The 14,763-nt window shown below is 48.7% G+C and overlaps 1 protein-coding gene across 1 annotated transcript; it reads right to left on the bottom strand.

The window, feature by feature from the left end:
• Nucleotides 1-1,307: 1,307 nt before the first annotated feature.
• Nucleotides 1,308-3,592, bottom strand: LOC306746339 (exosome complex component RRP40-like; the record flags this gene model as incomplete). The annotated part of the gene is made up of 4 exons (XM_079229239.1): nt 1,308-1,851; nt 2,179-2,330; nt 2,782-2,931; nt 3,368-3,592. 4 exons carry the CDS (start codon nt 3,590-3,592, stop codon nt 1,644-1,646), a joined length of 735 nt encoding a protein of 244 aa, XP_079085365.1. The 3' UTR covers nt 1,308-1,643.
• Between the last annotated feature and the right edge of the window lie 11,171 nt (nt 3,593-14,763).

Genomic DNA, 14,763 nt, shown 5'->3' with positions numbered 1-14,763 from the left:
TCCCGTGTGGACCGCAGGCGATGTGAACCCAGAGAAAGAGACATGAACAGGTTTAGAAAGGCAACGCTTCACCAGGAAACGATCCAGAATCACATTGAGAACATTAGCCTAAATGAGACAATGCTACCTCCATGCTACCCCCATGCTACCACACTCATTTGACACGTCAAACAAGCCAAGCCGTGAAATGGAGCCCAGCAGCAGTGATGAGCATGACTTACCTCCAGTGTGATGCTTCTGGGTCCTGGACCCGGCAGCACGGTGTTGAGGTCAGAGGACGACCACCGAACCGACTTCTGTGGAGTTGTAGCTGCGCTTCCTTGGTTTGCAGCCCAAGTAGCCCTCTTATAAAAATGTTATATACACTGAGATAGAAGGCTTTGGATCGGGTCCCTCAGGGTTTAGTGGGGTGCTGCGGGAGGATGGGGTGCTGTGGGAGTATGGGGTGCCGTGGGAGTATGGGGTGCCGGACCCGTTGCAACGGGCCATCCGGTGTCTGTACTGCAGGAGGAGCTGTGTTCTCATCCTCGTAATAAGTCATGTTCCTGGTGGGCGTTGGCCTCCTCCAGTCTGCCCTTCATCACCTTCATGGACAGGACATCGAGGAGCAGCCGGGGGCTGAACTAAACGAATAAATACTTTAATAACTACGACTTCTTAAGGTACTAAAGTATGACTATTTATGACATATTATACTTTAACATATTCATGTCTTTATGACTCATGATTATCATTTACTCATCACTTCTTTAAGACACTCATGTTAATGGACACACACACGAGAAAAAAAAGGATTATCATGTTTTATTTGAATTATAAAAACAACATGAAGCCACATCATCATCATCATCATCATCATCATCATGTTGGTTCTTCATCCTCAAAGAGTTTTCTCAGTTTACAGATTCATCATCTTTGGAACAAACAGTTGGACCAGACCCTGATCCTGATCCAGATCCTGATTCAGACCCTGATCCAGACCCTGATTCAGACCCTGATCCTGATCCAGATCCTGATCCTGATCCAGACCCTGATCCAGACCCTGATCCAGACCCTGATCCTGATTCAGACCCTGATCCAGACCCTGATCCAGACCCTGATCCAGACCCTGATCCTGATCCAGATCCTGATTCAGACCCTGATCCAGACCCTGATCCAGACCCTGATCCTGATCCAGATCCTGATTCAGACCCTGATCCAGACCCTGATTCAGACCCTGATCCTGATCCAGACCCTGATCCAGACCCTGATTCAGACCCTGATCCAGACCCTGATCCTGATCCAGATCCTGATTCAGACCCAGACCCTGATCCAGACCCTGATTCAGACCCTGATCCAGATCCAGATCCTGATCCAGACCCTGATTCAGAGCGGAGCCCATCGGTCTAGTGGACTAAATATTTATACAAAAAGGTAAAAACAAATAAACAACAGCAGCTGAAACTTCCTCTGATCCAGCTCACCTGAGCAAAACCTGAGCAAAACCTGAGCAAGAAACTTGTGGGACCAGGTGGAGGTCTACCTGAGGGCCATGTGGTCTACAGCGCCCCCTGCTGGTTTAGGTCCATGTGGTCTACAGCGCCCCCTGCTGGTTTAGGTCCATGTGGTCTACAGCGCCCCCTGCTGGTTCAGGTCCATGTGGTCTACAGCGCCCCCTGGGCCACCCTCCTGAACAGCGCCCCCCTCTGCTGGGCCGTCATGGTGTCGCAGCTCTGCAGCAGGTTGGAGATGACGAGCGTCTGCTGGACGCTGGAGGACTTGACCCACAGACGGCCGTTCATCCCCACCACCAACTCACAGGGGAACAGCTGCTGCAGGTCCAGCAGGACCTCGCTGTGGGGGGACAGCAGCCTGGGGGGAGGCAGTACTTTATCAGGTACTTATACTGCTGCTGTATTTAACACGTACTTATACTACTACTGTATTTAACATGTACTTATGCTACTGGAGACACGGACGGACATACTACATCATGATACTACCACAGTACTACAAAGTAATACCTCACAGTACTAGTACTTCCTATATTTTAAATACATGTTAGAGTTTCTGGCACCAGTATTTAGTATTTTATTGAATACATGTATTTAGTATCACAATACATGATGTATTTGTACCTCTGGTCCAGGTGGTCAGGAGACTTAGGACCTTTAGAGACAAACACCTGAGGACGTTTACCTTCTGACGAGGCCCAGAGAGACCGTGAAGAGCAGACCTCCTCCTCCAAACACTCCCATCCCATTGGCTCGTCCTGAGCCGTCCACACACACCAGCTCCGGCTCCATGTCCTGATTGGCTAAGAGGAACTGGGAGAACACCAGGTCCCCCACCTGCACAGGTAAACAGGGAGGGGTTAGACACAGGGAGGGAGGGGCTAGAGAGAGGAGAGGGAGGGGCTAGACACAGGGAGGGAGGGGCTAGAGAGAGGAGAGGGAGGGGCTAGACACAGGGAAGGAGGGGCTAGACACAGGGAGGGAGGGGCTAGAGAGAGGAGAGGGAGGGGCTAGACACAGGGAAGGAGGGGCTAGACACAGGGAGGGAGGGGCTAGAGAGAGGAGAGGGAGGGACTAGACACAGAGAGGGAGGGGCTAGAGAGAGGAGAGGGAGGGGCTAGAGAGAGGAGAGGGAGGGGCTAGACACAGAGAGGGAGGGGCTAGAGAGAGGAGAGGGAGGGGCTAGACACAGGGAGGGAGGGGCTAGAGTGAGGAGAGGGAGGGGCTAGACAGGCAGGTGAGGTCCTCAGGGTCTCACCTGACCCCCCCTCCCCCCCCCGGGTCTCACCTGCACGTTGGGGCGGTTCCTCTTGGTGGACCCCTCAAAGGCCAGGTAGGACAGAGAGGCCTGCTCACTTCCTCCAAAGTCCACCTTGAAGACGTCTCCTGACTTTGCCGTCACGATGCCGATGACGGTCTCACCTTTAGCCGGGACGTACTGAGGAGAGGACAGACTCCCATCATGCACTGCTGCCAACCTGTCCCATCATGCACTGCTGCCAACCTGTCCCTGACTTCCTGTTCGGTCAGTAAACTACAAGTAGCCTACGGGCCTAACAGGAAGTGGCCGTTCTGTGACTTCCGGTTTACTTTCTGAAGGAAGCCGCTCGCGCTGCTTTCCAGTAGTTCGTCTCCAACGAGCCTAACGTGACGTCACGGGCCTGAACTCCGTGGAACTAACGGACTCCGGTAGACCCGTCTGTCGTGGTCCCGTCCTGGACCAGAACAGACGGGTCCGGCACCGTGGGGTCCGGACCCGTCTGTCGTGGTCCCGTCCTGGACCAGAACAGACGGGTCCGGCTCCGGGGGGTCCGGCGCGTGACTCGGTCCCCAGCAGCACGTGATGCTGCGCGAGAGCAGCGGGTGTGACTCACCCTCCTCTGCTGGGAGTCCACCCAGAACGTGTTGGGCTGTTTGTGTCGCAGGACGCCGCTTTTACACACCAGCAGCCGGTCTCCGCTCCGCCGCAGACCCGGTCCACACACCACCCTCTCCGGGGTAACGGGGCCCGCGAGAGAGAGGGTGTCGTCGGCCTGGAAGGAGAACTCGTCTCCCGGTAACAGAACCTCCCCGGTTCTCTGTTTTAAAGAGGAGAACATCGCGTCGCTGCAGCGGCTCCACTCACGTGTTGTTGCTGTCTGACGGACGGAGATTACTGTGACACACACCGGAAGCAGGACGCTCCGCCTGCAGCGCCCTCTGCGGGACGGGAGGCAGAAATCATCTCAGGATTCCTCACTCTTTGATTTGTGTTTTTATACATGAATATACAAATCTGTGTATGTATGTATGTATATATATATATATATATATATATATATATATATATATATATATATATATATATATATATATATATATATATATATATACATGAATATACAAATCTGTGTATGTATGTATGTGTATATATATATATATATATAATTTTATATTGTACATTTAAATGTAAATGCTCGTATTTCTTGCACTGTTTATTGTTTAATGTTATGCAGCGACCGTGAAAACATACCAGACAAAAGAAGAAGAAGTTAGATAAGCTTCTTCTTCCATTGTAGAGCCAAAGTGTGTGTGTGTGTGTGTGTGTGTGTGTGTGTGTGTGTGTGTGTGTGTGTGTGTGTGTGTGTGTGTGTGTGTGTGTGTGTGTGTGTGTGTGTGTGTCAGAATGTGCAGCTACAGATGTCAAAGAGCCAGCCGGTCACGACCCCCACTCCATCTTCACCTTCATCAAGGTCTGATGATGAGGAGAACTGTTTTGGGATCAGATGTTCTGTTCTTTATTATAACTCCGATATATATATATATATATATATATATATATATATATATATATATATATATATATATCCTTCATTGTCTTCTTTTCTTTGAGGTTTTTTAACTGAAATAAACACATTTTGCAGCTGAAGAACCAAAAATACCCTAAAAACCAAAACCTGATGATGCAGCCCCCACCTCCTCCTCTTCCTCCTCCTCCTCCTCCTCTTCCTCCCTCCTCCTCCCCCCCCCCCCCCCCCCCCCCCCCCCCCCCCAGCTTTCAGATGCAAACGAAGCAGCCATATGGAGAGGAGGTGTCTCTGCTCTGGACCTCCTAAAGATCCTGATTGTATGACAAATCACGTCCAGGACCGCTCAGCCTCTCCTGCCCCTCTAGACCCCCCCCTTGAACCCCCCCCCCCTTCTACCCCATGCCCCCCAACCCCCCTCCTCCAGACAACAGCTTCATTAGGCTGAAAGAGTTTTTGCAGCTTTGTCAAGTCAAGACTCACAATTACAAAACCAGACTCCTGTCACGGTGCGTTCAGGTCCCTGTGGACACATGTAGACCGGACTCCTGTCACGGTGCGTTCAGGTCCCCGTGAACACATGTAGACCGGACTCCTGTCATGGTGCGTTCAGGTCCCCGTGAACACATGTAGACCGGACTCCTGTCACGGTGCGTTCAGGTCCCCGTGGACACATGTAGACCGGACTCCTGTCATGGTGCGTTCAGGTCCCCGTGGACACATGTAGACCGGACTCCTGTCATGGTGCGTTCAGGTCCCTGTGGACACATGTAGACAGGACTCCTGTCATGGTGCGTTCAGGTCCCTGTGGACACATGTAGACCGGACTCCTGTCACGGTGCGTTCAGGTCCCCGTGGACACATGTAGACCGGACTCCTGTCATGGTGCGTTCAGGTCCCTGTGGACACATGTAGATAGGACTCCTGTCATGGTGCATTCAGGTCCCTGTGGACACATGTAGACCGGACTCCTGTCACGGTGCGTTCAGGTCCCTGTGGACACATGTAGATAGGACTCCTGTCATGGTGCGTTCAGGTCCCTGTGGACACATGTAGACCGGACTCCTGTCTCGAGTCCTCACTAAGACCAGGAAGTGGTTCTGAGGTCTTTGCTCTGCTTCCTGTCCCACAGAGAAGTGACTTTACATCCTGCTGCTGGTTCACAAAGCACTGGATGGTTTAGGTCATAGGTTCTCAAACTGTGGGGCGCGTCCCTCTAGTGGGGCGCGGAGGTATTACAGGTGGGCGCAGGGGGAGATGCTTTGCTTTTTGTTGATTTTAATAACCTTTTATTAATCCCACAGTGGAGAAATTATTCTCTGCATTTTACCATCCTCAGTTAAGGGTTGGGGTCTCAGAGACATGTGAACTAAGGAGAGACCAGGGATCGAACCGGCGACCTCATGGTTTCAGGACGACCTCTCTCCCCGTGAACATGAGAACACGCCTCTCTGCTGTTGTCTCTCATCAGAACAGATCTCAGCTCAACATTGAGCATTAATTACAACCCGTTTAATAAGATGTGTAGAGGAAAGCAGCGCACCGCTCCTCTAATGCAACACAACCTGACCACATCTCATTCTGCTTCCACAGGTTGAACCTCATTGTTTTATCTTCAACATATATTCAGTGCTAAACAGGTTCATTGCGCCACAGTAAGTCATTTCTGAATATGTTTGATCTGCTAGAACCAACAACCTGCAGGTGTCAGAACTAGACGACAGCGCTCAGGTCTTCTGGAACAAAGTCCTGAAAGCTGCTGAGGCCTCCTGCTCCTCTTCCTCCTCCTCCTCTTCCTCTTCCTTATCCCTCTCCTCTCCCTCCTGCTCCTCTTCCTCCAGCTCTCACTCCCTCCTCCTCCTCTCCTCTCTTCCCCCCCTCATGGATCTCTTCCCGTCTCTTGTTGTTCAGGAAGGTTTTAATCTGAAGGAACGTGGCCGTCAATCAGCCTCCTGAATGCAGACGTCTCCGCCTCCATCAATCTGCTGTTGCATTCTGGGAGCAGCAGCTTCCTTTTCACTTGTCCTGGTGTGTTTGCTGAGGGTCATAACTTACCTCCGGTTTCCCAACATGAACACGAGGGCCACAAAGGGGCCACAAAGGGTCCGTCTGGACGGCGGCTCCTGGCAACGCCACGCAGCGTCTGCTCCACCTTAACACGTTCAGCTCCACCTTAACACGTTCTGTTTCACCTTAACACATTCTGCTCCAACTTAACACGTTCTGTTTCACCTTAACACGTTCTGCTCCACCTTAACACGTTCTGCTCCACCTTAACATGTTCTGTTTCACCTTAACACGTTCTGCTCCAACTTAACACGTTCTGTTTCACCTTAACACATTCTGCTCCATCTTAACACGTTCTGTTTCACCTTAACACATTCTGCTCCATCTTAACACGTTCTGTTTCACCTTAACACATTCTGCTCCATCTTAACACGTTCAGTTTCACCTTAACATGTTCTGCTCCAACTTAACACGTTCTGTTTCACCTTAACACATTCTGCTCCATCTTAACACGTTCTGTTTCACCTTAACACATTCTGCTCCATCTTAACACGTTCAGTTTCACCTTAACATGTTCTGCTCCAACTTAACACGTTCTGTTTCACCTTAACACATTCTGCTCCATCTTAACACGTTCTGTTTCACCTTAACACATTCTGCTCCACCTTAACACGTTCTGCTCCACCTTAACACGTTCTGTTTCACCTTAACACGTTCTGTTTCACCTTAACACATTCTGCTCCACCTTAACACGTTCTGCTCCACCTTAACATGTTCTGTTTCACCTTAACACGTTCTGTTTCACCTTAACACATTCTGCTCCAACTTAACACGTTCTGTTTCACCTTAACACGTTCTGTTTCACCTTAACACATTCTGCTCCACCTTAACACGTTCTGCTCCACCTTAACATGTTCTGCTCCACCTTAACACATTCTGTTTCACCTTAACACGTTCTGCTCCACCTTAACACGTTCTGCTCCACCTTAACACGTTCTGCTCCACCTTAACACGTTCAGTTTCACCTTAACACGTTCTGCTCCACCTTAACACGTTCTGTTTCACCTTAACACATTCTGTTTCACCTTAGCACATTCTGCTCCACCTTAACACTTTCTGCTCCACCTTAACACGTTCAGCTCCACCTTAACATGTTCTGTTTCACCTTAACACGTTCTGCTCCACCTTAACATGTTCTGTTTCACCTTAACACGTTCTGTTTCACCTTAACACATTCTGCTCCAACTTAACACGTTCTGTTTCACCTTAACACGTTCTGTTTCACCTTAACACATTCTGCTCCACCTTAACACGTTCTGCTCCACCTTAACATGTTCTGCTCCACCTTAACACATTCTGTTTCACCTTAACACGTTCTGCTCCACCTTAACACGTTCTGCTCCACCTTAACACGTTCTGCTCCACCTTAACACGTTCTGTTTCACCTTAACACATTCTGTTCCACCTTAACACGTTCTGTTTCACCTTAACACATTCTGCTCCACCTTAACACGTTCTGCTCCACCTTAACATGAGGAGGACAGAGAGACTTCTGGGGACAACTTTCAGCGGCGGATGAATCCTCAGGGGTGAAACAGAGACCTGTTCACTAGGACAGCTTTGATCTCATCGTGGGGATTTAAACCATAAAATAAGATACAATAAAATAATCCTTTATTAGTGGAGATTGCAGGATTACAGCAGCAGTGCACACAGAGACACAGTAAATACAACATCAAGTAATATAAATAAGCAGTAAAGAAGAACACAATAGCAATAATAAATATACAGATGGAATAAAAACACGTATTTAAGTGTATTTCATAATGCACGTTAAAGTGTTTTACTGTGAGCTCAGCTTGTTGTGCAGCCTGACGGCAGCGGGAGGAAGGAAGGACTTCCATATCTATTAGTGGCTGAAGGTTTATGAACAGAATGTTTGTTGTGTTCCTGAACGCAGAGGAAGAGAGAATCATAAATAAATAATAAAGCATAAATAAAATCAACTGTTCATGACGACTTGGAGCTTCTCAAGTTATTAAATATCGGCTCATTTTTCTGCAGGATTATTCAGATTAATCTTCTTTTTGTTTCCTGCCTTTCCTCCAAAATCCTCCAGCTTCTTCTTTTCTTGTGTGTGTGTGTGTGTGTGTGTGTGTGTGTGTGTGTGTGTGTGTTATTTTCTCACGTGTTTCACTTCATTGATATTCAATCACATCTCGTGTCCTGAGACTTAATCCTGTCAGAGCTTCACCCGGACAGACCTCTCACTCTGCTGCTTTCTTTTTGTCCTTTCTACTTTTCTACTCCTCTTCATTTAGCTGCACACACACACACACACACACACACACACACACACACACACACACACACACACACACACACACACACACACACACACACACACAAGTTTCAACAACACAAACACTTGATTTAACTGAAAATAAGATATTTTTGATAGAGAATAAAAACTCTTGAACACGTTAAATATGAGATTGTCTTCATTGAAATGTATTTTTAAATCAGCAAAAGGAAACCATCTCCACCTGCTCTACAAAAAGCCTCTCAGACCCATAAGCTCCGCCTACTTAGATGTTCCGCCATTTTGAATTGAGTGAAAACCCTTTCTTGTTAGTTCCTCCACGCGGCATCAGAGTCAGACCAAACGCATCATGACTGGCTGAAAGACTTCTGATGTCCCACTGCGTCTATAGACATCAACCAATCAACCTCTTAGGGGCGTGGTTTGTTGTTCAATGCTCTTAACATTCAAACTATTTGGACTAATGACTCCACATGTGCTGTACATGTGCTCATGGCATCCCCAACATGACATCGTTCATGTGCTGTAAACACTCGCTTTCAGCCTTTATGAACTATTCATGTGATCCACTTCAGTTGTGTTCAGGGACCATCTCAAGACCCGTGTGATCTTCAGTTGTGTTCAGGGACCATCTCAAGACCCATGTGATCTTCAGTTGTGTTATTTGTGAGTTTCGGTGACCGGCCTCGTCGTGGACCAGAAGACATGCCCATTCTGTGCTGTTCGCTGTGTGAGAGAAAGCTGTTGTGACTCCATGATGCAATCTGCCCAAAAGTCCTCCTGCATGATGCCGGTCTGATCTTCAGTAGAGACGTGGTCTAAGCTTCAGTAGAGAAGTGGTCTAAGCTTCAGTAGAGATGTGGTCTAAACTTCAGTAGAGATGTGGTCTAACCTTCAGTAGAGACGTGGTCTAAACTTCAGTAGAGATGTGGTCTAACCTTCAGTAGAGACGTGGTCAAAGCTTCAGTAGAGACGGGGTCTAAGCTTCAGTAGAGACGTGGTCTAAACTTCAGTAGAGATGGGGTCTAAGCTTCAGTAGAGACGTGGTCTAAGCTTCAGTAGAGACGTGGTCAAAGCTTCAGTAGAGACGGGGTCTAAGCTTCAGTAGAGACGTGGTCTAAGCTTCAGTAGAGACATGCTCTAAGCTTCAGTAGAGATGTGGTCTAAGCTTCAGTAGAGACGTGGTCTGAGCTTCAGTAGAGATGTGGTCTAAGCTTCAGTAGAGACAGGGTCTAAGCTTCAGTAGAGATGTGGTCTAAGCTTCAGTAGAGACAGGGTCTAAGCTTCAGTAGAGACGTGGTCTGAGCTTCAGTAGAGATGTGGTCTAAGCTTCAGTAGAGACAGGGTCTAAGCTTCAGTAGAGACGTGGTCTGAGCTTCAGTAGAGATGTGGTCTAAGCTTCAGTAGAGACAGGGTCTAAGCTTCAGTAGAGATGTGGTCTAAGCTTCAGTAGAGACGGGGTCTAAGCTTCAGTAGAGACATGGTCTAAGCTTCAGTAGAGACATGGTCTAAGCTTCAGTAGAGACGGGGTCTAAGCTTCAGTAGAGACGGGGTCTAAGCTTCAGTAGAGACGGGGTCTAAGCTTCAGTAGAGACAGAGTCTAAGCTTCAGTAGAGACATGGTCTGAGCTTCAGTAGAGACATGGTCTAAGCTTCAGTAGAGACGGGGTCTGAGCTTCAGTAGAGACAGGGTCTGAGCTTCAGTAGAGACGGGGTCTAAGCTTCAGTAGAGACGGGGTCTGAGCTTCAGTAGAGACGGGGTCTAAGCTTCAGTAGAGACAGGGTCTAAGCTTCAGTAGAGACGGGGTCTGAGCTTCAGTAGAGACAGGGTCTAAGCTTCAGTAGAGACATGGTCTGAGCTTCAGTAGAGACATGGTCTAAGCTTCAGTAGAGACATGGTCTAAGCTTCAGTAGGGACGGGGTCTAAGCTTCAGTAGAGACATGGTCTAAGCTTCAGTAGAGACATGGTCTAAGCTTCAGTAGAGACATGGTCTAAGCTTCAGTAGGGACGGGGTCTAAGCTTCAGTAGAGACGTGGTCTGAGCTTCAGTAGAGACATGGTCTGAGCTTCAGTAGAGACGGGGTCTGAGCTTCAGTAGAGACATGGTCTAAGCTTCAGTAGAGACATGGTCTAAGCTTCAGTAGAGACGGGGTCTAAGCTTCAGTAGAGACGGGGTTTGAGCTTCAGTAGAGACGGGGTCTAAGCTTCAGTAGAGACGGGGTCTGAGCTTCAGTAGAGACGGGGTCTAAGCTTCAGTAGAGACAGGGTCTAAGCTTCAGTAGAGACAGGGTCTGAGCTTCAGTAGAGACAGGGTCTAAGCTTCAGTAGAGACATGGTCTGAGCTTCAGTAGAGACATGGTCTAAGCTTCAGTAGGGACGGGGTCTAAGCTTCAGTAGAGACATGGTCTAAGCTTCAGTAGAGACATGGTCTAAACTTCAGTAGAGACGGGGTCTGAGCTTCAGTAGAGACATGGTCTGAGCTTCAGTAGAGACATGGTCTAAGCTTCAGTAGAGACGGGGTCTAAGCTTCAGTAGAGACGGGGTCTGAGCTTCAGTAGAGACGGGGTCTGAGCTTCAGTAGAGACGGGGTCTGAGCTTCAGTAGAGACGGGGTCTAAGCTTCAGTAGAGACAGGGTCTAAGCTTCAGTAGAGACGGGGTCTGAGCTTCAGTAGAGACAGGGTCTAAGCTTCAGTAGAGACATGGTCTGAGCTTCAGTAGAGACAGGGTCTGAGCTTCAGTAGAGACATGGTCTAAGCTTCAGTAGAGACATGGTCTAAGCTTCAGTAGGGACGGGGTCTAAGCTTCAGTAGAGACATGGTCTAAGCTTCAGTAGAGACGGGGTTTTGAGCTTCAGTAGAGACGGGGTCTGAGCTTCAGTAGAGACAGGGTCTAAGCTTCAGTAGAGACATGGTCTGAGCTTCAGTAGAGACGGGGTCTGAGCTTCAGTAGAGACATGGTCTAAGCTTCAGTAGAGACATGGTCTAAGCTTCAGTAGAGACATGGTCTAAGCTTCAGTAGAGACGGGTCTAAGCTTCAGTAGAGACGGGGTCTAAGCTTCAGTAGAGACATGGTCTAAGCTTCAGTAGAGACGGGGTCTAAGCTTCAGTAGAGACGGGGTCTGAGCTTCAGTAGAGACAGGGTCTAAGCTTCAGTAGAGACATGGTCTAAGCTTCAGTAGAGACATGGTCTGAGCTTCAGTAGAGACATGGTCTAAGCTTCAGTAGAGACGGGGTCTAAGCTTCAGTAGAGATGGGGTTTGAGCTTCAGTAGAGACGGGGTCTAAGCTTCAGTAGAGACGGGGTCTGAGCTTCAGTAGAGACGGGGTCTAAGCTTCAGTAGAGACAGGGTCTAAGCTTCAGTAGAGACGGGGTCTGAGCTTCAGTAGAGACAGGGTCTAAGCTTCAGTAGAGACATGGTCTGAGCTTCAGTAGAGACATGGTCTAAGCTTCAGTAGAGACATGGTCTAAGCTTCAGTAGGGACGGGGTCTAAGCTTCAGTAGAGACATGGTCTAAGCTTCAGTAGAGACATGGTCTAAGCTTCAGTAGGGACGGGGTCTAAGCTTCAGTAGAGACGTGGTCTGAGCTTCAGTAGAGACATGGTCTGAGCTTCAGTAGAGACGGGATCTGAGCTTCAGTAGAGACATGGTCTAAGCTTCAGTAGAGACATGGTCTAAGCTTCAGTAGAGACGGGGTCTAAGCTTCAGTAGAGACGGGGTTTGAGCTTCAGTAGAGACGGGGTCTAAGCTTCAGTAGAGACGGGGTCTGAGCTTCAGTAGAGACGGGGTCTAAGCTTCAGTAGAGACAGGGTCTAAGCTTCAGTAGAGACAGGGTCTGAGCTTCAGTAGAGACAGGGTCTAAGCTTCAGTAGAGACATGGTCTGAGCTTCAGTAGAGACATGGTCTAAGCTTCAGTAGAGACATGGTCTAAGCTTCAGTAGGGACGGGGTCTAAGCTTCAGTAGAGACATGGTCTAAGCTTCAGTAGAGACATGGTCTAAACTTCAGTAGAGACGGGGTCTGAGCTTCAGTAGAGACATGGTCTGAGCTTCAGTAGAGACATGGTCTAAGCTTCAGTAGAGACGGGGTCTAAGCTTCAGTAGAGACGGGGTCTGAGCTTCAGTAGAGACGGGGTCTGAGCTTCAGTAGAGACGGGGTCTGAGCTTCAGTAGAGACGGGGTCTAAGCTTCAGTAGAGACAGGGTCTAAGCTTCAGTAGAGACGGGGTCTGAGCTTCAGTAGAGACAGGGTCTAAGCTTCAGTAGAGACATGGTCTGAGCTTCAGTAGAGACAGGGTCTGAGCTTCAGTAGAGACATGGTCTAAGCTTCAGTAGAGACATGGTCTAAGCTTCAGTAGGGACGGGGTCTAAGCTTCAGTAGAGACATGGTCTAAGCTTCAGTAGAGACGGGGTTTTGAGCTTCAGTAGAGACGGGGTCTGAGCTTCAGTAGAGACAGGGTCTAAGCTTCAGTAGAGACATGGTCTGAGCTTCAGTAGAGACGGGGTCTGAGCTTCAGTAGAGACATGGTCTAAGCTTCAGTAGAGACATGGTCTAAGCTTCAGTAGAGACGGGGTTTTGAGCTTCAGTAGAGACGGGGTCTGAGCTTCAGTAGAGACATGGTCTAAGCTTCAGTAGAGACGTGACGCGCCACAGGGAGTATGCAGGAAGCACAATTTCAGTTCTAATCCAGTAATAATATTCAAACATTTGTTAGTTAATTTATTTGAAATACCTGAATGAGGTTATTATGAAGTAAAACGTCACTGAGAGACTATCCTCTCTCAGCCAATAGAAACACAGACTGTCCTCTTCATCAGAGATGAAAGCTCTGGAAGAAAGACATGAAATGAAACTTCTAAACTCACAAACAACAACAACAACAACAACAGCAGCAGCATCTTCACTGGTCCTCCAGCAGGCGATGAGTTCAGGGAACCTCTGAGAGTTACAGAGCTCTTTGTTGCTTTAAAACTTTAAAACAGAAAAACCCTTTTTTGTTTTCCAACTTATTTCTTCCTTGTTGGTGTGGAGGCAGAGAGAAGAAGAAGGGGGCGTGGCCTCGCCCCCAGTCTGAAAGCAGAGAGAAGAAGGGGCGTGGCCTCCCCCCCTCCCCCCTCGTGATTGGTGGGCTCAGCATTAGAATAAGAAAGCGAGCAGAAGGCCACAAAGGAGCGAGTTGGGCCGAGAGGCTGAAAGGACACAAAGGAACAATCGAGCTCTAATCGTTTGATATATTACTCGTGATATATTATATATTTTATAAAGCTGCAGACTAAACATTGTGTAATTATTTATAAATGACCCCCCTGCAGGTCTCTGTGAGCTCACACAAGAGGAGAATAATGAAAGTTTCTCATAAAGATGTCTTTAAAAAACACTTCAGGGCAGTTGGACCGGCCTGGATGCTGGTGGGGCGCTGGTCTACTGGTCTACTGGTCTACTGGTCTACTGGTCTACTGGGGTACTGGTCTACTGGTCTACTGGGGTACTGGTCTACTGGTCTACTGGTCTACTGGGGTACTGGTCTACTGGTCTACTGGTCTACTGGGGTACTGGTCTCCTGGTCTACTGGTCTACTGGTCTACTGGGGTACTGGTCTACTGGTCTACTGGGGTACTGGGGTACTGGTCTACTGGTCTACTGGTCTCCTGGTCTACTGGTCTACTGGTCTCCTGGTCTACTGGTCTACTGGTCTACTGGTCTACTGGGGTACTGGTCTACTGGTCTACTGGGGTACTGGGGTACTGGTCTACTGGTCTACTGGGGTACTGGTCTACTGGTCTACTGGTCTACTGGGGTACTGGTCTACTGGTCTACTGGTCTACTGGGGTACTGGTCTACTGGTCTACTGGGGTACTGGTCTACTGGTCTACTGGTCTACTGGGGTACTGGTCTACTGGTCTACTGGGGTACTGGTCTACTGGTCTACTGGGGTACTGGTCTACTGGTCGACTGGTCTACTAGTCTACTGGTCTACTGGTCTACTGGTCTACTGGGGTACTGGTCAACTGGTCTACTGGTCTACTGGTCTCCTGATCTACTGGGGTACTGGTCTACTGGTCTACTGGTCTACTGGGGTACTGGTCTACTGGTCGACTGGTCTACTGGTCTCCTGGTCTACTGGGGTACTGGTCTACTGGGGTACTGGTCTACTGGTCTA

Source organism: Taurulus bubalis (assembly GCF_910589615.1).
Source record: "Taurulus bubalis genome assembly, chromosome: 13".
Classification (NCBI taxonomy): Eukaryota; Metazoa; Chordata; class Actinopteri; order Perciformes; family Cottidae; genus Taurulus; species Taurulus bubalis.
This window is presented reverse-complemented; position numbering and strand designations above follow the sequence as displayed.